The following is a 22,624-nucleotide window of genomic DNA, read 5'->3' as shown; positions in this document are numbered from 1 at the left end:
AAATCTTTAATCCAATTTTCTGTTGATGGGCGGGGCTGTGTTTGGTGATTAAAGGGAAAGAATCACCTTGGACAAATATTCTAAAATTAATCAACTGAAAAATGAAGGGATGAAACTTAAAGCTACTTGGCGAAATATCTTTACTTGGGCAAGGAAGATTTTATTAATTATAAATAGGATATTTATTAGTCCTGTAATTGAGATGCAAATTAAAAGATGCTTACTCCTTGGAAGGAAAGTTATAACCAACCTAGACAGCATATTAAAAAGCAGAGACATTACTTTGCCAACAAAGGTCCGTCTAGTCAAGGCTATGGTTTTTCCAGTGGTCATGTATGGATGTGAGACTTGGACTATAAAGAAAGCTGAGCGCCGAAGAATTGATGCTTTTGAACTGTGGTGCTGGAGAAGACTCTTGAGAGTCCCTTGGACTGCAAGGAGATCCAATCAGTCCATCCTAAAGGAGATCAGTCCTGGGTGATCATTGGAAGGACTGATGTTGAAGCTGAAACTCCAATACTTTGGCCACCTGATGCGAAGAGCTGACTCACTTGAAAAGACCCTGATGCTGGGCAAGATTGAGGGAAGGAGGAGAAGGGGATGATAGAGGATGAGATGGTTGGATGGCATCACCCACTCGATGGACATGCGTTTGGGTAGACTCTGGGAGCTGGTGATGGACAGAGAGGCCTGGTGTGCTGCGGTTCATGGGGTCGCAAAAAGTCGGACACGACTGAGCGACTGAACCGAACTGAACTGAGATGCATAATTATACAGACCATCATCTAGCAAAGATAATTAATTTGAATTAAACAAATAAGGTTTTGAATTAATTTATTATGCTACTTTTGCAAGTATCTTTGGATTCACTTAGATCTAGAGTGATTATTTCAGTTATTTTAAAACTAGGGCTGGAATTTGAATTGAAGAACTGGTATTAGCCTAATTACAGAAATTTAAAGGTACTTTTTGATAATATAAAATCCAAGTTCATTTTTTAAGTGGCATCTGGTTTCCAGAATGTACTTTAAATGATTCCATCAGCAATGCTGATGGCTGGTTTTTCCTTGTAAATTCACTGAATAATTGTATATGGATTAAACAGATAACACTGAAAGTAGAGTGTGATGCAGCTTCTTTTTAGACATGCCCATGTTGTTACATCACATTAGAAATGACAAGGATGCAATCTTACGTGGCATGATGCCCTGGTCCACTAGTTGTTCTCTCGTCCTCCTTTGTTGCAGCCTCAGCTGGAGCACTGTAAAAAGGAAATAATCACCATTGAAGTTTACATGCAACTGTAAGGTCCAGAGGAGATATAATTAAGCTTAATTAATCTTCTATTTCATAACTGAATAGGGATACTACCATTCAATCTGTCCAAAAAAAAAAAAAAAAACCCGTTTATGATTTCTGCCTGTTGGGTGAACTCTGAAGTTCTCTCAGCATATTTTTTGCTTAGCCAGCTAATAATTTTAAGTTAATGATTAAAGCTAATAAGTATTTTTTTAATAAATAAAATCACATCATACTTAGCAAATAAACAAAAATAGTTGGCGTATCCACTGTCTTATTAGTAAGATTCCTTAGCTTTTTTAAAAATAAGTTAATAGCAAAAATGTATTTTAAGGAAAGATAAATGTATCCAGAGGAACTTACTCCATCTGGAATAAATCTTAAATAGCTTTAAAGAAGGCCAACTTCATAACAAAAATTAGACCTATGAGATACTACTAATGACCCAAGGGAAAATTTCTGAATTAAGACCTTAAAGTTTAATAATCTGTGTACAAACATAACACTGTATCTCATTCTAGAAGTTCTAATAAAGCCATAAATCAACTGATACCTAACCATTTTAATTAAGAGAGTAAATGAATCACTCAACTTGTAGAAAACAAGGTACCTATCACAAAATGGGGAAATCCTGTTGGCCAAATTTAATAAAATATATATTTTTCCCCTAGATTTCTCAAGCAGATTCCTTTCATAGCATCTCTGTGTTTCTATCTGGAAAGTGAACTGATTTCAAAAAAGAGTAACAAATGAAGTAACTATGAAAAACATTTTCCTTGGTTTAGCCTACATTCAATTTTAAGTTTATATGTTTAATTTTTATTTCAGACCATGGATGAAAACCAAGGTCAGGATTACTAAGGGCACGCTTTAGGGCTGTCAATATGCAAAAAAAGAAAAAAATTACCTGTGTGTATTTCTTAAATCGTAGGGAAATAAGACAGTTTTGTGTGTTCTTTTCAGCAAGTGTGTGATGAGGCTGGTTTGGACCAGGCTCAATGCAATGCCCATAATGGTTCCGACTTGCAGTTAACCTGAGGCCTGACCTGCGGGACCTGCGGCCCTCACGTCACAGCCTTGCTTTTTGCTTGGTCTGACTGCAGAGCAGAGCCCACTCTTAGATATACTTCAAAAAGAGACCTGACTGTAAAACAGCTTTTATTTTCATATTCATTGCTAAATATGAATGTCATCCTTTACTCAATATCGAAAAAAAATTTTTATTTGCTTCTTTTGGGGGCCATAGGACCACAAAACTTCACTGACATCTCATTTATACTGAAGCAACTGAGATAAGATTCTGTTACACGCAGCAAAGAAAAAATCAATAAGTCAAAAAATATATGCACATGGTTCTCAATTAGAATGTTTTGCAATTCTCTGAATCAATTATACTCTAACACGAAGATCTTTTCCCTGATAACTTACAGTTTATTGAGAATACTATGTTCCCACTGTACTTCACTAGGAACAAATATAACCAGGGAGATGACATGTGGATCTGAAAACACCCAAATGTCTGCATACTCTGACATTCTTTTGTGAATGTCGAAGCTAATGCTTGTCTGAAATCAAGGTGGTCATATTCAAGAGGCAGAATCCCAAGAAAAGAATACTGAGAAGAGAACAGGGTCAGAACAATCTCTAGTTCAAAGGCTGACACTTCTGGAACATGGTGGTCCATGTCTGTTGGAGAGTCCCCAGCAGTAGTATTTTTCCTTCCTCCTGAGGGAGTCTTCAAAGAAAGGAGTAAAATAGAAAGGGTAAAGAAAACATCAACAGCCCCCTTGTTTGGTTTAAAACAAACAAACAAGGCATCATACTAGTGAGACAAATGTGTCAAACATGATACATATTTTTAGGCAAATGGCATCTTGGAATGAGGGTGGATATGCATATTTTATTAAATATATCCCTATTATCGATCACTTAGGTTGTTTCCAATTTTTGCAACTCCTATGTCTAATGCTATGGTGGATATTTTTGTGTATAAAGTTTATTCCTGGGCTGGTTCAGCCTGTGACGGGCCAGCCGCCCCCGCCAGAATAAAGTGCCGCTTGTGGAGACGGCCAAAAAAAAGAGAAAAAAAAGTTTATTCCTTAATTCCTAAAAGGAGGAATGTCCTTATGTGGTCCATATAAGGCATGGCCATAAAGTAAGGACTAATTTTTATGCAAACCATCATCTGTGAAATTATAGTAGACATGTGAAAACATGAATATAGACTACTTTACATCCACTGCATTTAGAGAAAAATTTCCTAATTAATTTTTGAATTTTTCCAAGATGATGTGGGTTATTACCTCTTAAGGTTAACATTCATGGTTTCCTACTACATTTCAACAAAGAGAAAAATGAGTATAATTTTGAAAATTCTTGGTGTTATTCCTTGTTACAACAGACAAAAAACAAGACTGTGTCAACATATGTGGTTTTTGTTTGTTTATTTTAGCTGTGCTGGGTCTTTGTCGCTGGTGGTGGGCTTTATTGCCTAATGGCACGTGGGATCTTAGTCCTCTGGCCAGGGATTGAACCCGCATTCTCTGCGTTGAAAGGTGGATTCTCAACTGGACCACCATGGAAGTCCCAACATAAATGTTTTGAACTTGCTCTTTTTTACATACAAGAAAAGTAACAATTTTAACCACCATTCTGAAAAATGAAAGGTAGCTTTAATCTAATAGCAAAGAGGAAATGTCATTCTTCACCATCAGAAATAGCTCAGATAGTAAAAAGTATCCTCTTTTAGTTCCTTTCTCCTGCATCTTAAATGGATTAAAGTGCTTCTAGAACAAGACTTTAGCATTAGTTTCCAATATTAAAAAAAAAAAAACCAAAAAACAAAAAAACCCCTTAGAATAATGTCTTTCATATAATATTTATACCCCTTTCAAATGTTTAGCTGCTATCTGAACCAGGATGATTATGTCTATTCTCTTTCGTTTCTATAAATAGAATGTTTGAAATCTTTCCATAATATGATGTAATTAAAGTGCCTTTCCACTCTAAAGAAAAAAACCCGTATTAGCAGCATTTTAAACAACATACAGCAGTTTACCATGAGTTGAATGAGCCAAAACAAAGCACAGTTTTTAGCCAGGGGACCTGCAAGGGGACATCTGAGGGCTGTACATTACAAAAACAAGGCAGAAATGACACTTTCTGGGAAGCAGTATAGCAGGCAGCCATGGTCTTAGAAATTCCTTATAAACAGAGAGTTTCAGTTATGGGGTATGAAGGAGGGTGGGATGAGTAGGTGTTGGGGGAGATGAGTGTTTGTCTGCAAGGCAGAGAGAAGATTCGATGTATGTTATTTAATTACAAGACACGGGACAGAATAAACTGCAGAATTATGAGGGGAGAAAAAACACAGTCAAACCCTGAGCCAGTCAAATGAAGGCTAGGTAAATCAATGGCAAAAGCAAAGATGGGAAACTAAAGAATACTCTAGTATTGACTATGTATTGATTCTGAAGATAATATTAGGTAAAAAACAGACCCTGGTTCCAGTTTTTTAAAATTATTTTTTAAGACGTTTGAGTAGTTAAGAGAATGAAGTAGTTGGACTTTGGCAAAACATTGTTAAATGTATTTAGGTGCCTGGCCCTAGAATAACAAAACAATTTAGAAAAATCAACATCTTCATATTATCTTTTGAACTTAAGATACAGGAGGGATTAACTGGCCCCTAAATAAGACCCTGGAGGAGGAAATGGCAACCCACTCCAGTGTTCTTGCCTGGGAAATCCCATGGACAGAGGAGCCTGGTGGGCTACATACAGGCCATGAGGTTAGTTCTGTAAAGATTCCCATATTTTTAGTGCTTTACTGTGAACGGGTATTTTGTAGTCCCAGAGTAAGCAGTCACATCTTGAATGCTTTCCTGCTAAGCCTGGGACTCAGAAATGTATCAATATATGTACCAATAATTTCTCTATTTAAAAATTCATGTTTTGTAAGAATATTTCTATTAAAAGTGGCACATGCACATAAAAAAGGGCATTAAAAAAAGTAAAAGATATTTTCTCAGATCAGTCTCTGTAGGCAAAAGAAACAAGAGCTTTTTCACAGCAAAGGAAATCATAAACAAAATGAAAACCCAATCTATTGCACTGGCAGAAAGTATTGCAAATGATGCTACTGACAATACCCAAAATATACAACGGATCATACTATAGCTCAATTAAAAAAAAAAAAACATCAAACACTCTAATCAGAAAATGGGCAGAAGACCTAAATAGACATTTCTTCAAAGAAGACATACAGACGGCCAAGAGGTACATGAAAAAGAGGTTCAATACTGCTAATTATTAGAGAAATAAAAATCAAAACCACAATGACCTCACACTGATCAGAATGGTCATCATTAAAAAGTTTACAAATAATAAATGTTGGAGAGGGTATAAGGGAACCCTAAAAACTGTTTTATGAGAATGTAAATTGGTGCAGTTGCTATGGAAAACAGTATGGAGGTTCCTTAAAAAGCCAAAAACAGAGTTACCATATGATCCAGCAATCCCAGTCCTGCATATGTATCCAGAAAAAATGAAAATACTATTTCAAAAAGATCCATGGACTCCAGTGCTTACTATTTACAACAGCCAAGACATGGAAACAACCCAAGTGACAATCAAGAGGACTGATTTAAGACGATGTGGTATATATATAAGATTAACAGACACAAACAACTATAAGAAACACATAAGCAATAAAGATTTACTGTATAGCACAGGGAACTACATTCAATATCTTGTAATAACTTTTAATGGGAAATAATCTAAAAATATAAATCACTTTGTGATACACCTGAAACTAACACAACACTGTAAGTCAACTATACTTCAATTAAAAAAAAAAGTGAAAGCCAGTCCATCCTACCAGAGACCTCCAGTCCTCCTCCACAAAGGTAACCGCTGTTAAATTTCTATGGTTCTAGAGAATGTTTTGTGAATATTTTGACAATGTTAAATATAGACTATGCAAAGGAAATATATGGGATGGGATCATGTCATTCACATAGTTTGATTATTTACTTAAAAAAAAAAAAAGATTGGTAAATTCAAAAAAATTGAAATCATTCCAGTCATCTTTTCTGACCACAGTGCAGTAAGATTAGATCTCAATTACAGGAAAAAAAATTATTAAAAACTCAAACATATGGAGGCTAAACAACACGCTTCTGAATAACCAACAAATCATAGAAGAAATCAAAAAAGAGATCAAAATATGCATAGAAATGAATGAAAATGAAAACACAACAACCCAAAACCTATGGGACACTGTAAAAGCAGTGCTAAGGGGAAGATTCATAGCATTACAGGCCTACCTCAAGAAACAAGAAAAAAGTCAAATAAATAACCTAACTCTACACCTAAAGCAACTAGAGAAGGAAGAAATGAAGAACCCCAGGGTTAGTAGAAGGAAAGAAATCTTAAAAATTAGGGCAGAAATAAATGCAAAAGAAACTAAGGAGACCATAGCAAAAATCAACAAAGCTAAAAGCTGGTTTTTTGAAAAAATAAACAAAATTGACAAACCATTAGCAAGACTCATTAAGAAACAAAGGGAGAAGAACCAAATTAACAAATTTAGAAACAAAAATGGAGAGATCACAACAGACAACACTGAAATACAAAGGTTCATAAGAGACTACTACCAGCAGCTCTATGCCAATAAAATGGACAACTTGGAAGAAATGGACAAGTTCTTAGAGAAGTATAACTTTCCAAAACTGAACCAGGAAGAAACAGAAGATCTTAACAAAACGATCACAAGCAAGGAAATCGAAACTGTAATCAGAAATCTTCCAGCAAACAAAAGCCCAGGACCAGATGGCTTCACAGCTGAATTCTACCAAAAATTTAGAGAAGAGCTAACACCTATCTTACTCAAACTCTTCCAGAAAATTGCAGAAGAAGGTAAACTTCCAAACTCATTCTATGAGGCCACCATCACCCTAATTCCAAAACCAGACAAAGATGCCACAAAAAAAGAAAACTACAGGCCAATATCTCTGATGAACATAGATGCAAAAATCCTTAACAAAATTCTAGCAAACAGAATCCAACAACATATTAAAAAAATCATACACCATGACCAAGTGGGCTTTATCCCAGGAATGCAAGGATTCTTTAATATCCGCAAATCAATCAATGTAATACACCACATTAACAAATTGAAAGATAAAAACCATATGATTATCTCAATAGATGCAGAAAAAGCCTTTGACAAAATTCAACATCCATTTATGATTAAAACTCTCCAGAAAGCAGGAATAGAAGGAACATACCTCAACATAATAAAAGCTATATATGAGAAACCCACAGCAAGCATCACCCTCAATGGTGAAAAACTGAAAGCATTTCCCCTGAAATCAGGAACAAGACAAGGGTGCCCACTCTCACCACTACTATTCAACATAGTTTTGGAAGTGTTGGCCACAGCAATCAGGGCAGAAAAAGAAGTAAAAGGAATCCAGATAGGAAAAGAAGAAGTGAAACTCTCTCTGTTTGCAGATGACATGATCCTCTACATAGAAAACCCTAAAGACTCTACCAGAAAATTACTAGAGCTAATCAACGAATACAGTAAAGTTGCAGGATGTAAAATGAACACACAGAAATCTCTTGCATTCCTATACACTAACAATGAGAAAACAGAAAGAGAAATTAAGGAAACAATACCATTCACCATTGCAACAAAAAGAGTAAAATACTTAGGAGCATATCTACCTAAAGAAACAAAAGACCTATACATAGAAAACTATAAAACACTGATAAAAGAAATCAAAGAGGACACAAACAGATGGAGAAATATACTGTGTTCATGGATTGGAAGAATCAATATTGTCAAAATGGCTATACTACCCAAAGCAATCTATAGATTCAATGCAATCCCTATCAAACTACCAACGGTATTTTTCACAGAACTAGAACAAATAATTACACAATTTGTATGGAAATACAAAAAACCTCGAATAACCAAAGTAACCTTGAGAAAGAAGAATGGAACTGGAGGAATCAACCTGCCTGACTTCAGACTATACTACAAAGCCACAGTCATCAAGACAGTATGGTACTGGCACAAAGACAGAAATATAGATCAATGGAACAGAACAGAAAGCTCAGAGATAAATCCACGAACCTATGGACACCTTATCTTCGACAAAGGAGGCAAGGATATACAATGGAAAAAAGACAACCTCTTTAACAAGTGGTGCTGGGAAAACTGGTCAATCACCTGTAAAAGAATGAAACTAGAACACCTTCTAACACCATACACAAAAATAAACTCAAAATGGATTAAAGATCTAAACGTAAGACCAGAAACTATCAAACTCCTAGAGGAGAACATAGGCAAAACACTCTCCGACATAAATCACAGCAGGATCCTCTATGATCCACATCCCAGAATTTTAGAAACAAAAGCAAAAATAAACAAATGGGACCTAATGAAACTTAAAAGCTTTTGCACAACAAAGGAAACTATAAGCAAGGTGAAAAGACAGCCCTCAGATTGGGAGAAAATAATAGCAAACGAAGCAACAGACAAAGGATTAATCTCAAAAATATACAAGCAACTCCTCCAGCTCAACTCCAGAAAAATAAATGACCCAATCAAAAAATGGGCCAAAGAACTCAACAGACATTTCTCCAAGGAAGACATACAGATGGCAAAAAAACACATGAAAAGATGCTCAACATCACTCATTATCAGAGAAATGCAAATCAAAACCACAATGAGGTACCATTACACGCCAGTCAGGATGGCTGCTATCCAAAAGTCTACAAGCAATAAATGCTGGAGAGGGTGTGGAGAAAAGGGAACCCTCTTACACTGTTGGTGGGAATGCAAATTAGTACAGCCACTATGGAAAACAGTGTGGAGATTTCTTAAAAAGCTGGAAATAGAACTGCCATATGACCCAGCAATCCCACTTCTGGGCATACACACCAAGGAAACCAGATCTGAAAGAGACACGTGCACCCCAATGTTCATCGCAGCACTGTTTATAATAGCCAGGACATGGAAGCAACCCAGATGCCCATCAGCAGACGAATGGATGAGGAAGCTGTGGCACATATACACCATGGAATATTACTCAGCCATCAAAAAGAATTCATTTGAATCAGTTCTAATGAGATGGAGGAAACTGGAGCCCATTATACAGAGCAAAGTAAGCCAGAAAGATAAAGACCATTACAGTATACTAACACATATATATGGAATTTAGAAAGATGGTAACAATAACCCTATATGCAAAACAGAAAAAGAGACTCAGATGTATAGAACAGACTTGTGGACTCTGTGGGAGAAGGCGAGGGTGGGATGTTCCAAGAGAACAGCATTGAAACATGTATATTATCTAGGGTGAAACAGATCACCAGCCCAGGTTGGATGCATGAGACAAGTGCTCGGGCCTGGTGCACTGGGAGGACCCAGAGGGATCGATCGGGTGGAGAGGGAGGTGGGAGGGGGGACCAGGATGGGGAATACATGTAAATCTATGGCTAATTCATTTTAATGTATGACAAAAACCACTGCAATGTTGTAAAGTAATTAGCCTCCAACTAATAAAAATAAATGGAAAAAAAAAAGGAATAAAAGAAAAAATATATAACTGGACCTCAATAAAAATTAAAACTTTCAAAAAAAAAAAAAAAAGAAAACAAAACATGGAATCTAGGTCATTCTTCTTACTGGCTATAGCTAACATATGGATGTATCAATTTTGTACTCTGAAGTTCCCAGATTTCCTGCCATTATTAACAGTGCTGCAACGATTATTTTCATTTTGTGGCATCCCTTATGTTTGTGCTTGTGTATAAACACTTAAATACAAATACACACATCTGAAATTTTGAGTCACTTTGCAGTCCAAATGGTTGCACCAATCTATTTCCCATTTACAAGATAAAAAGAGTACCTTTCTTTCTGTTCATCCTTTCCCCACAATATACATCATCAGGCCATAAAGTAATTTTTAAATTCAGAAACAAAGATCACTTACTCTTAGCCACAACTACCAACAATGTCATGCCAAAGTAACAGTAAAATTTGATATAACTACTGAACAGTAAGGGAACAAGAGCAATCAAAAGAATCAGTGAGGGTGATAGGGCTGGTTTTTGACTGAGTGCAGAGATATTTACAGTGGGTGTCAGAAGAACTGGTTAAGTTTTCTCTTGTAAACCATACACTGATTTATAAATTTAGTAGAATTTTTCTCGTATTCCAGGATAGAAACCTAGTAAGCATAAGGCTTCCCTTTTTTTTTCTTCAACTCCAACACAGCTGAGAGATGTAATGAAGAGATTTGATACGTACTTAGAACAAAATCAGCACTGTGTGGTAAAGGACTGGATGCTGTGTTTGAAGGAGAAAAGATAAAGATGGTGCCTGGGATTCTGTCTTACGAACCTGGGTAGACCATTAACTGGGATAAAGAACACATGAGGGCATTTAGGGCGCTCAGTCTTGGATATGCCTGAGTTAGAAGTGGAGATGGCAAAGTGACAATTGGTTCCGCGGTTCCAGATTTCAGAAGGTAGGTCTTGGCAGAAGACTAAAATTTGGATGTTGTCACTTATGTGGCATTTGAAGCCATGGGAGTTTGCCCTGGTAGAGAATATAGAAAGAGGAAGCACCAACCAAACCCAGGAGCAAGCTCCTAGGAAATCCAAGTTACAGCCCACTTTTATGGGTCGGATGGGGGTGAAAGTCAAAAAAGGCAACAAGCGGAAGATGCCCAAGGAAGAGGAGGAGCCTGGAGAGTGTGTGTACAAGTGTTTCCAGAAGGGCTCATGACCGGTTGGGCCCAAGGCTGCTGCTGCTGCAATACATGGAGGGGCTGCTCTGTGGAGTGATGGAGGGAAATGGGACTTGAAGAGGCTAGGGAGTAAGGAGGGGCGAGTGTGAGAATGACAGGAATGGCAGAGATGCTTCCAAGATGCTGCGCAGCAAGGTAGGAGCGAGGTGAAGGCTTGAGGGGTGTGGAACTTAAGGTTGGAACATACCTGAACAGGTTTATAAGTGATAAAGAGCAACAGGGAAAGGGGGTGGGGTTGGGGAGGGAGAGAACGGAAATGAATGAATATGAATGAGAATAAAAGAGAGAGCAAGAGGCAGCAAGTTTCCTGAAGGGGGTTGGGATTCAAAGGAAACAAGAACATCTCTTCCTCCATCATGACAGGAGGGCACAGAGAATTGCATATGGCTGCAGGTGGGTTTATAGATTTGGTCTGGGATGTCCAGCGAATTTTCAAATGATGGCTTTTAATTTCTCAAAGAAGGAGGAGGAAAGATCATCTGTTGAAAATGAGATGCATATGAAGGAAAAGTCAGTTTGAGGCCAGTGAAGAAGGTCTGAAATACTCACTGCAGACTGTGAAGAACAAGTTGGAAAAGAAAAACATGGTTATTTTTCCCTAAAATGCTCCAACTCATAATGTAACAGCTTAGGGGAGAGAAGTCAGTCCAGAAACAAGCAAGTCACTCAATGGCTCTGAACTATATCATTTTTTATCAGAGAAAAAGACGACAAGATACAAAATTAGAACATTTGGCAGTTCTTTCTCAAGCTCATCACGTGAAATTTTTAAGTTAAGAACAGTTGCAGCCCAGCAATTCCACTTCTAGGTGAAGTGAAAATGGGCTCTCAAACACACATACACACTCATGTTCATAGCAGCACTAGTCACAACAGCCAGAAGGTGGGTACAGTCCTGATGTCATCAGCACATGAACGGACGAGCAAATTCTAGTCTATCCATACAGTGGAATATTATTCAGCTGTAAAACAAGTGAAGCACTGTATGTGTGACAACATGGATGAATTAAAAAACTATCACACTAAGTAAAAGAAGCCAGCTGGCAACAGGTCAAATATTATATGATTCCACAGATGTGAAATATCCAGAACTGGTAAATACAAAGAGACAGCTACTCTGCTGGCTGCCTGAAACTGGGGGGAAGTAACTGCTTCATGACCACAAGGTGTTCCCTTGGACTAATGAAAACATTTTGGAACTAGATACAGGTGTACTTGCACAACTCTGTGAATACATTAAATGTCCTTGAAATTGTTCACTTTAAAAAAGTTACTTTTATGTTATGTGAATTTTATCTCAACAGAAAAAATGGAACAGTTGGCAGAACAACAGGCCTTAAGAAACTAATTACTCGATAATCAAATTTCTTAATTCCCACTCATGGCTGGCTAGCCCCTCTCACTATCATAATTCCATTAACCACCAATGGTGACTTTGTCTTCTAATGATTTGATGACTACAGTAACAGCTATGTATTACACTGCATTCCCTGCCACACCAAATTCTAGGTTTTGTTGTGCTGGGTGGGGCCTCTAATTCCCCTTCTAGACCTTGTCCTTATATTCTAGCACCTTTTACAATGCTCACCATATAGAAACTTTAATTAACGTGTTTTACTTAATGTTGCATGGTATACTTACAGCATAGTTGCATGGTATACTTACAGCATATAACTGAGTTACTATTTTCTAAGGAAAGAGAATTCTAGCCAAATAAAGGATAAATACCAAGAGGATTTTGTATGTGGCAAGTGATTATCATGGGACAGAACCAACACTTGTCTTGCTTAGTTGTATGAATTTGAGGCTTCAGACATTTTGGAATTGATGTTGGTGACATCTAATTATATTTAAATCTAATTATACTGTTTTGAAGGTAAAAGAAGACTTTTGAAAAAGGGAAGGCTAAGGGCAAAGGAGTAAAAAAGAGCATGGAAAACTGATAGACAGTAATTTCACCTCCATTTACAATTAATGTGAAATTCAGCTTGTATTAGAGAAGTGTAGAAGTCAATCCTAAAGGAAACCAACTTTGAATATTCACTGGAAGGGCTGGTACTGAAGCTGAAGCTCCAATACTTTGGCCACCTGATGTGAAAAGCTGCCTCACTGGAAGAGACCCTGATGCTGGGAAAGATTGAGGGCAAGAGGAGAAGGGGGTGACAGAGGATAAGATGGTTGGATGGCATCACTGACTCAAACTCAGGGAGATAGTGAAAGGCAGGGAAGCTTAGCGTGCTGCAGTTCACGGGGTCGCAAGGAGTCAGACACGGCTTAGCAGCTGTACAGTACCAACAGAAAGCACTTAAGTACTCTCATAGAGGGTAAAAAGATTACAGAAGACTACAACCAAAGATTACAGACCTTTTGTTGTATTTTCATGGGCCTAATTTGTCAATTATAAAATAAAGTTCTTCTTCAAATTGTTTCAAATAAATGAATACAAAGAGACCAGAAATAAAATGGTGGTTTGCCTTCTAAGAGTCATGCTGTTTGCACTGATTAAGCAAAGTCCAACCACCACTTCCTGTCTGAAGCAAATATATACACAATATACACATAAGTCTAAACCTCTGATATTACCAAGTACAAACAGCATTTTGATCAGGAGTTTTTATATTATGATTATTTTCCATTTAGAAAAAGGAGAGACAACATTGTTAATTTAAAAAAAAACAAACATGCAAGTAAACCTTAGGATTTCTCTGGTGATCCAGTGTTAAGAATCCACCTGCCAATGAAGAGGACATGGGTTTGATCCCTGGTCCAGGAAGATCCCACATGCCTCAGAGCAACTAAGCCCTGTGCCACAGCTACTGAGCCTGTGCTCCACAGAATGAGCCACGAATACTGACCCAGCGAGCTGCAACTGCTGAGCCTGTGCCCCACAGAGCGAGCCACGAACACTGACCCAGTGAGCTGCAGCTACTGAGCCTGTGCCCCCTGGAGCCCATGCTCTGCAAGAGAAGCCACTGCAATGAGAAGCCTGCACACTGCAACTAGAGAGTAGCCTGCGCTTGACTGCAACTGAAGAAAGCCCACGCACGGCAAGGAAGACCTAGTGCAGCCAAAACAAACAAATAAATAAAAAAGAAAGTTAGCCTTAGAGTGCCTCAGATAGAAATACAGCCTTTCATCCAGAAAGTCTACTGCACCCTTACGAAGTCCACTGGGCGTGAGGGGTGTGGGAGAAGAGGCAGGTGGTACAAACTGTGACATTCTAAACTACTACCCTTTGCTGGTAGGGAGGTCACAGTCAAGAATGCAGCATTTACTCTCTATTAGAAACGAAAGAGCAAAAATGAAGTAAAAACTAAAAATGCAAGCAGTCCAGGCTGACGCACTATAGGTTTCCTGCATTAATCTGCAGCATGAGGTCAGGAAGACAATGTTTTCAACACTCAGCCTTGGAAATTTACAGGCACTTTGATAACTCTGTGGTTGGCTGCTGCTTCTGTTTCCATGGAAACAGGCTGCTAAAAATGGGGCATGTTTCTTTAAACTGATCATACCTTCACACAAATTCCCCTCTCCTTTTTGTCAAAAGTTGGAATGAATTTAAAGCATGCTTCTCATGCTATGACAACAGGATGTCAAGGCAGGGGACCTGGTACAGAATGGCAGGGACAACATTAGCCTGTGGCAGACATACAGAAAGATATCACATGTACCTACGTGCATTTAAAGAAATCTCACTTGGTTAAAAAAGTGGAAATTAAAGGACACAGTGGGAAATGGAAGATTACCACAAATAACAGGCACTTCCAAAGTAAAATCATCTGCTTAACTGGTTACCACCAGCACTGTAAAGAGGCTTAAAAAAACTTGATTTTCCAGACAATTTTTAACCTGTAGGATCACGCTCATTCTGCACCCATTATATGACTAGATAAGATTCTTAACCCTCCATGGTTCCAAAAGAAAATAATGTTTATTTTTCTTATTTTCGGGGTAATCGAAGATTCTGTCTCCCTGCTACATTAGACTCTCAGTGTGCAGCTCTAGGCAGAGCTGCTGACAGCTGAGAGCTCCTTCCTAATCCCTCTCAAATGGGAAAATGTACACTGTACAAAAGATTCTGAAATGTCTTAGTGTAAACTCCTTAGGCAGCCTCTCTGAATAAAAAGACAATTAACAACAAAACAGGAAAACAGTAGGACGTTACTTACCTCCAGTTTTTTCCAGAATAGTAAGCACATGCTACTCTCTTGATCCTGGCTCAATATTGGTTTTTATTCCCATTTTGTGGATTCAGGAATGGGACACACACAAACATCACACACAGCTGAACAATGCTTGGACAACATGGGTTTGGACTGTACAGGTCCCTTTATGTGTGATTTTTTTTCCCAATAAATACAGTACTTGTATTTTAATTTTACAGATCTTTAGTTAACTAAGTGGTGGAGGGGGGAGTGTCTGCGTTCAATCAGAGATCACGATATGTGGAATCAAAAGAATCAGGGGTTGAGTCCTGCCTCTGCGTAAACTGTTTCAGTTCCTGCCCTTGGTTGACTCATTTATCAGCTCCATTGTTTCTGAGGCAGAGATAGCAGTACTCCCATTTTTGACTGCGTGCAGCGGGGGCGGGGGTCACCTTTCCTAACTCCCACGCTGTTCAAGGGTATACCTACCTGCCTACATACACACACACACCAATTTGCCCACAAAAACAGAAGGAGAACAGAGAACTGTCACAAGTTGCGTGTGATCCTAGTATCACAGCGACTGCACAAGATGGTGCAGGCCAAAGGACGAGCTGCAGTTGTTCAGGCCAATGCGGTGGGGTAGGCTGGGAGAGGGCTTCTGGGAGACAATAGCTGTGGGGGAGCGAGAAGTAAGACAGGCAGGGCTCCACGTGCTGAAGGGACCGGAGTGCGGGCGGAGGTCAATGGGGCGCCTCTCTCTCTACTTGAGGAAAGATTCCTGTTAAGATTCTGTTTGAGGAAAGGGACCTGGACAAGGGTGGGGGCTGCGGTGAAACACAGCTGTTGACAAACGAAGTATCTTTGAGGTAGGACTGACAGATTCAGCAACCAGATCTGGTGACAGGCTGTGAGGAGGAGGTCAAGGAAGGTGTTGGGGATCGCTCCTATTCAGGTTCCCGCCGTAAGCTGATGGGGGGACAGGGGTGCTGCTGACCGAGACAGGAGACCCTGGAGGAAATGAGCCTCAGGAATGTTGATAAGTGAAGGCCCAAAGCACAAGAGAGACGCCTGCACTCAGAGCCTTCGACCTTCACTCGTTCGGACCTAAGCACACAGAGGTTTCTTCTGCTGTCTCGTGTGTGTGTGTGTGTGTGTGTGTGTGTGTGTGTGTGTCTGTGTGTGTGTGTGTGTCTGTGTGTGTGTGTATTTTAACTTCTAGGTTATCACTCAGTTTCCTGCCTTCCAGGCTCTAAGCTCCTTGAACGTCATAGCTTATAGAGGTTTATAACCTCTGGCATGATGCTATGAAGAAGCACCCAAATTTCTGCTAAATAAAATGATTTTTAATAAAAAGTTAAATTATATAATTTTATCTCACAGGTAGCATATACCCATTTTTAAAAGACACTGAATTACATCTGGGAAGAGGAATCTTTTTCCCTCCATACCTGTATGTTATTTGAATTTAAGAACCATATCTTACACTTCAAATTTATTTTAAAAAATTAATTTAGTGATATCTCACTTGTACAACACTTTTAATTATGTAGAACACTGGCAGAAAATGAAGAAAGAAGAAATTCCCCAAGAAGCAAAAATAGATGTTGCAAAGTTCATGTGCTTTATTTCTAGAAGGCGGCTAGCTAGCATTCTCTATTTCACTTCCTATTTGTCCGCTCCTCCTAGTACGACAATAAATTTTAGTTGCATTAACAACAGAATCAGGATTCCACTATTACCTTTTATTTGTTGCTTACTTTTCAAGATTACAACCAGTGAATCAAAAAGGCAGAATGTGGCAGATGACAAAGATCAAATAATAAATCACGATTCGATGAATCTAGCAATGATCCAGAGATCATTCTCTGCGTAGGCAAATGGTTTTATACATCTCACCAATGACTTAAGGCCCCAATGCCTTATGTTCCGGGGTAGCTGTTAATTCATAACTGAATTTTAAATTATATCTGAATGTAATAATTCAAATGATTATATTGCTTAAGAAGGCAGGGAGGGATATAATATTCTCCAAATACTTAATGCGTAATAGTAATATATCTGTGAGAGGCAGGACACTAGAGGTGAGGTATAAAAATTATTCAAACAACGACACTATCTCTAAGAAACAGTATGGTCTAACAGTGAAGACAGTACAGACACCTGTCACAGTAGCAAAAGGTGACATGCCATAAACAGATGCAGAGCAAGTCACTGGGAGGATATGATAGAGAAGAAATTAATTTTAGGTGACAGGTTCAGCTGACTTTCTTTAGGAAATGGCACAGGGATTGGGTTTTAAGACACTCTGGGCCTGCAAAGCTGGGATGAACAGTTTCCCAACAGAATTTCCAGTGGTGATGGAAATGGATTATAAGCTGCATGGTTCTTAACCACATGAGGCAACCGAGCGGTTAAAATGTGGATAACGATTTTACTTCATTTTTAATTATTTTAAATTTAAATGAGGCTAATGTACAGTGCAGGTACAGTATGTATAGCTCCTGTCACTCAGAAAAGTTCTGGTGCTTTGATAAAGGTATTTATTTATCTGTTTTTCCTAGGCTGAACTACTCAGAATGTCTCAAGTGTGCTTCTTGTTTTCCACACACAGATCTCCTATAGCCATGTCCCAGTGCACTGTGTTAATCCACTTTACTATCTACGATGCAATCTTCCACAAACTTTCACATATTTTATCCCAACTGCTATTCCCAGTCTGTGACGGGACTGGGAATGTGGTTCTCTAAATCTACAACTCCTCCCCTCAACATCCACAGTTGAGCCACACAATGAAAGCAGTCCAGATCCCTGAGTCACTTCTTAGAGGACCACTGACTAGGAGAGCTGCCTAACCCGCCTGGGAGTAGTTTTAAGCAAAAAATGCACTTTCATTAGTTAAAATATTGAGTTTGGGGGCTGTTTGTTGGAGCATGTAGTTTAGTCAAATATACAAGCCAGTTTTCTTTTTTTGGTTATTTTATTTTCACCATTAGAAAGCTCTGTATATTGAACATCAATTTTTCCTCTTTCAATTAATTTAATACCATTTTATCTTTGATATATATGGGATATCACTAGCTGGGAGCACTGACATTATGATTCATTATCTTGATAATGCTTCATATTAAGCCACTTATCTGAATTAAATCATCTCAATTTTTTTGACTTTCCCTAAAGTTTTGTGATTTTTAATTTGTAAGTTGTCAAGTCAGTGATTTGTAACATCCTTTAGTTGTTAGAACCAGAAATTAAATTAAATCTCATCTACGTTGAGCACTATTAGAAAATGTTCTGAACCTTTCATGGATATATCAAAAGTTGATATTCCTTTATTGCTGCTTTGAGAAGAGAAACTAGTCTAAGGAAAATGTCCTATTTTGAATCTGATCAGAATTTATGATATTTCTTGCTGTTTCTCACCTAAAGCAGAAAATAATTAGATTCTCCAACTATACCCATAGGTAGGTATTTATCAAAAAAGTTTATATAAGGATTAACAAAACTGTGAGGAGATGTGCTTTATAATCCAAACAATTCTCTGATATGTGGTGACAACTATTCACAGGCAGTTGACACTTGGAACATTTTTCTCATGAAGTTTCAACAGGTATTACTAAATTTTCTTGTTAATGTGTCACATAAACTTTGAAACCCATGATTACCTGCTTTCCCCCTAATAATAATTTCAGCTAATTAGCACTGTCAACAACAGGAATTCTAATCTGTCCCCCAATAATTAGGAGCTAGAGCAACTGCTTGAGAAGCAGACTGCCCACCCCTTGCAGCAGACACTGTCACCCAGCTGCAGCTAGATGATTAGAACTGAATGGATCAAAATCTATCCTTTCTTCGTTACCTGAAAACTTCTGATTCAGGCATTTAAAAAAATCCCAGAGGTTGTTCTTTCAAACAAATAGAAAACCCAACTTTGCCAAAAATGAACATGAATAGCAAATACGGTTCATGCAAAAGATAATAAATATTTCAAATTAGTATCCCTCAACATGAGGCATAAACCATAGACATGACTGATGGCCCAAAATTTGTCTTTTGACAAGAGGGCATTGGACCTGATTAGCCTCCAGGACATTTTAGTGTTTGAACACTGCTGCCACATCAGTCAACTTTCATGGATGCATAAAACTGCCCCATGACCCAGGACCTAGAAGCAGACGAAACTCAGCAGCGGCCTGTCGCCCAGTCTGACAAGCTGACTGGTGGTGCTCATCTGCAGACAGTGACTGTGACACATTGAATTCCAGGGGTTCAAGCCTGCATAGGAATCTAGCCATTTTCATACAAAGCCAAGTAAGCAGAAGCTTTCTGCATAATTCCTCCTAGTTTTTTCTGTTCTACTTAAATTCAGGTCTAATCCACTTTTGGTATCACTACCTTTGAGGTAACAGATCACCTCTGATATCTAATTTTTTTTGTTTGGCTGTTATTTTTGCCCTCCGCCCTATCTCTAGCAAAAAATAAGCAGAAATACAGTCTGTTAAGATAGAAAGCAAAGCATAGTCAGTGCAGCTGTGGTGAGACAGATTCATTTTATCATCCAATCACTTCTGTGGAGTGTTTAAAACCATGGAAGTTCTCTTCCCATATACCTATTTAAACCGATGAATTTACATGAAAGTAACAGACTGGTGTGCTGCAGTCCATGGGGTCGCAAAGACTTGGATGTAACGGGGTGACTGAACAACAATAGATACAAACACTTCTCTGCTTTGTCAGTATATACAGGATTTTAAAAATTAAATTTTAAACAGAAGGGAAAGGCAACAAAAGGGTTAAAAAATAAGAAGAGGGATGGTTACACTGGTGTTAAACTGGGCATCTCATAAAGACACTACCAAGTAGGTATTGTTTATCTTCACTGTACAAAGGTGGAAACTAAGGCTCAGAGCAGTGGACTTGTCCAGGGTCACAGAGCTAGAAAATGGGATTTGCTCCCAAGTATACCTCACTTTAGGATCCATGCTCTCCCTCTGTGACATTATACTGTGGTACATGTATAAATTTATATAAATTCAAAGCAGGTCACAGTGGTTAGGGAAAGAATTGGTACATCTTAAGGCAATTTTGTTGTTCCTGTTGATAATTCTCCTACCCTGTTTTTATATTTTTAATTCTTTCTCTCTATGCTCTTATCATCCTGCTATTGTGACATCTTTTTATTTCTCCAATTCCATTTTCCTCTACTTTCCCAGTTTTTCAAGTAGTATAAAAACAGTTAAAAATGTATGGTGCTAATAGGAGCTTAACACTAGAACTTGTCTTATACGATACATAAATAATCCCTTTTTTAAGTTAATGATTTTAAAAATGTAGGTTCCCCTCAGTGAGACACTAGAACACGTCCTAAAAACTCCTCTGGTATCGATTTTATGAGAAATCTACAAGACGATTTCCAGCCAGGAGCAGAGGCAAGCCCATTGTCTGGTTCCTGGCAACAGCTATTTATACTTCATTGTGTGTCGTCTATTTCCATCTAGATTTTTTTTTCTACCAGTACCCAAAAGAAGTTCAACTCCAATAAGAAACAACCACTGTTTCTTATTATCTTTTAAATACGCAACAATCTATCATCATATTCTCATATTCTAAATGTATGAAAAAAAGAAGGCGGAATGTCATTTTGAAAGAAGCTCAGACTGCAGCTGGGAGAGAACTACAGTGACTGTTTGGGTCTCCGGAAGGTGGGGAAGAGCCAGCGCAGAGGCGAGGGTGGCTGACGGCAGGAGCTGAAGGCAGATAAAATGCAGAGGGGTTAGCGTGGGGTTTTCTCCCTCCTGAAGATTACTAGAAACAAATTTTAAATTAAACAAGCATGGGGGGGGTGATTTTCAAATCTCAGATTTAGGAAAAACTTATTCGCAGAAGATTCTGAATCTCTTACTCCGTGGCCCTCGGTCTCCAGCTGCGAACGGTAAAGCACAGTGGCACTGGTCTTGCCCACTGGTGTGCTGGGACACGGGACGGTAGGGCCAGACCTTTGGACATTTTCGTAATCAGGGAGGTACCTGTGCAGTGGCCGCTAACGATAACTGACAGCATTCATAAGCGTATTCTATGCTTTGTTAAAAAAACACAAGACTACGCAATGTGCTTTAAAAAAAGAAAAAAAAAAGGATGCAATGTGCATGATAACCAAATAAACCAATCATTTAAAGATAAAACTAAGAAAGAGCTAGCTACTTTCCTGGTTTTAAACAATAAAAGTCATACACATGTTAATTGGAAAAAAAAAAACAAAACCATTTTCCTGGAATTATCTGTTTTATCAACCTAAAAGGAGCAGGGTTCTGAGTAAGACTGAAAAGGAAATGGCCTCTCCTAAAGTGGGGGTGAGGGGCACAGAAAAATGGGAGAACATGAGAAAATAGACAAAATGAACCTGGAAGCATCTTACTGAAATGAGGACTGGCTTCTTAAGTCCCCTTACTGTATTATTGCCAAATCCCTAGAGTTCCATCAGTTAATGAATCTTCAGAAAGAGCTACCGAGAACAGCATTACGCCTTCATTTCAAAGAACTCAGAGCGTGTAAGGTACATGAGCAGACGGAAGGCAGACACACGCGTGGGAAGGAGACACGCGCGCTCAGCCCGGTTCACAGGAGGGTAACGTGGCCGTTTTGCCCGGGTCCACAGACAGACTGACCTTCCTTGAGACTTTTCTGGTGGCTCCCTTCAAGGCATTCCTTTTCTTTGAGTGGCTCGAAATCGCCAGCAGTTAAAATCTCCGGGAAGCCCTGTTGCTGCTTCTTGGAGCTATCGATCATGGTGAGAGGCTCCTGGAGACAGGCAGCATCCAGCAGAGGAAACGCTCAATCTGCCGACCAGCAGAGGCCGGCACTGGGAATCCTCTGGTCCCGGCCGGGTGCCTGCCGCCGGCCACCTCCTCACAATACCCCGATCCCTGGGCAGTTATATCTTTAAGCAGCTGAAGGCAACCGTTACCCTTTCGTTCCCAGCTTGACCTGCATATCCACTCCTGCTGCTGGAAGCCCGAAACTCTCTCCCACGTTGGGAGGCAGAGCCACGGAGGCACGATGCTGAAATCCCACCCCTTTTCTCAGCCAGCCCCCTTTCCCTTGCTATTCCAGCCTCCCCCGCACCCGGGACTTCAATCTGCAGTTTGATGGTCTGCATCATCTGACAAACACTGACTCAAGCAGTTAAAAATAAATCCCCTAGTTGTTAAAAGAGAAGACTTTGCTGATACCTAAGAAGACAAATTGCTGCCTGTGGTCTCTCTCCGGCTCTCTATAAACACAGCCGCAGGCTGTGGAAATACTTTCTATCAGCCAGCCAAGCACATCCATTACTCATTAAGTTCTCCAGCTA

At 39.0% G+C, this 22,624-nt stretch overlaps 1 protein-coding gene across 13 annotated transcripts in view; it reads right to left on the bottom strand.

Moving 5' to 3' along the window:
• MRTFB (myocardin related transcription factor B) overlaps positions 1–22,624 on the bottom strand; it is a 211,080-nt gene that overhangs the window by 53,470 nt on the left and 134,986 nt on the right. For 11 of the 13 annotated variants that reach the window (XM_070460849.1, XM_070460844.1, XM_070460848.1 and 8 more), the window contains one exon: positions 1,196–1,261. In XM_070460849.1, coding sequence (XP_070316950.1) covers positions 1,196–1,261 — 66 coding nt within the window. Of the gene's footprint in view, positions 1–1,195; positions 1,262–21,938; positions 22,364–22,624 lie in introns of those variants that run through there. The other 2 variants (XM_070460852.1, XM_070460854.1) reach the window with 2 other exon arrangements.

This window comes from Odocoileus virginianus, chromosome 33 (genome assembly GCF_023699985.2).
Source record: "Odocoileus virginianus isolate 20LAN1187 ecotype Illinois chromosome 33, Ovbor_1.2, whole genome shotgun sequence".
Lineage (NCBI taxonomy): Eukaryota > Metazoa > Chordata > Mammalia > Artiodactyla > Cervidae > Odocoileus > Odocoileus virginianus.
Note: the sequence above shows the minus strand (reverse complement) of the source record. Positions and strands in the feature narration are given on the sequence as shown.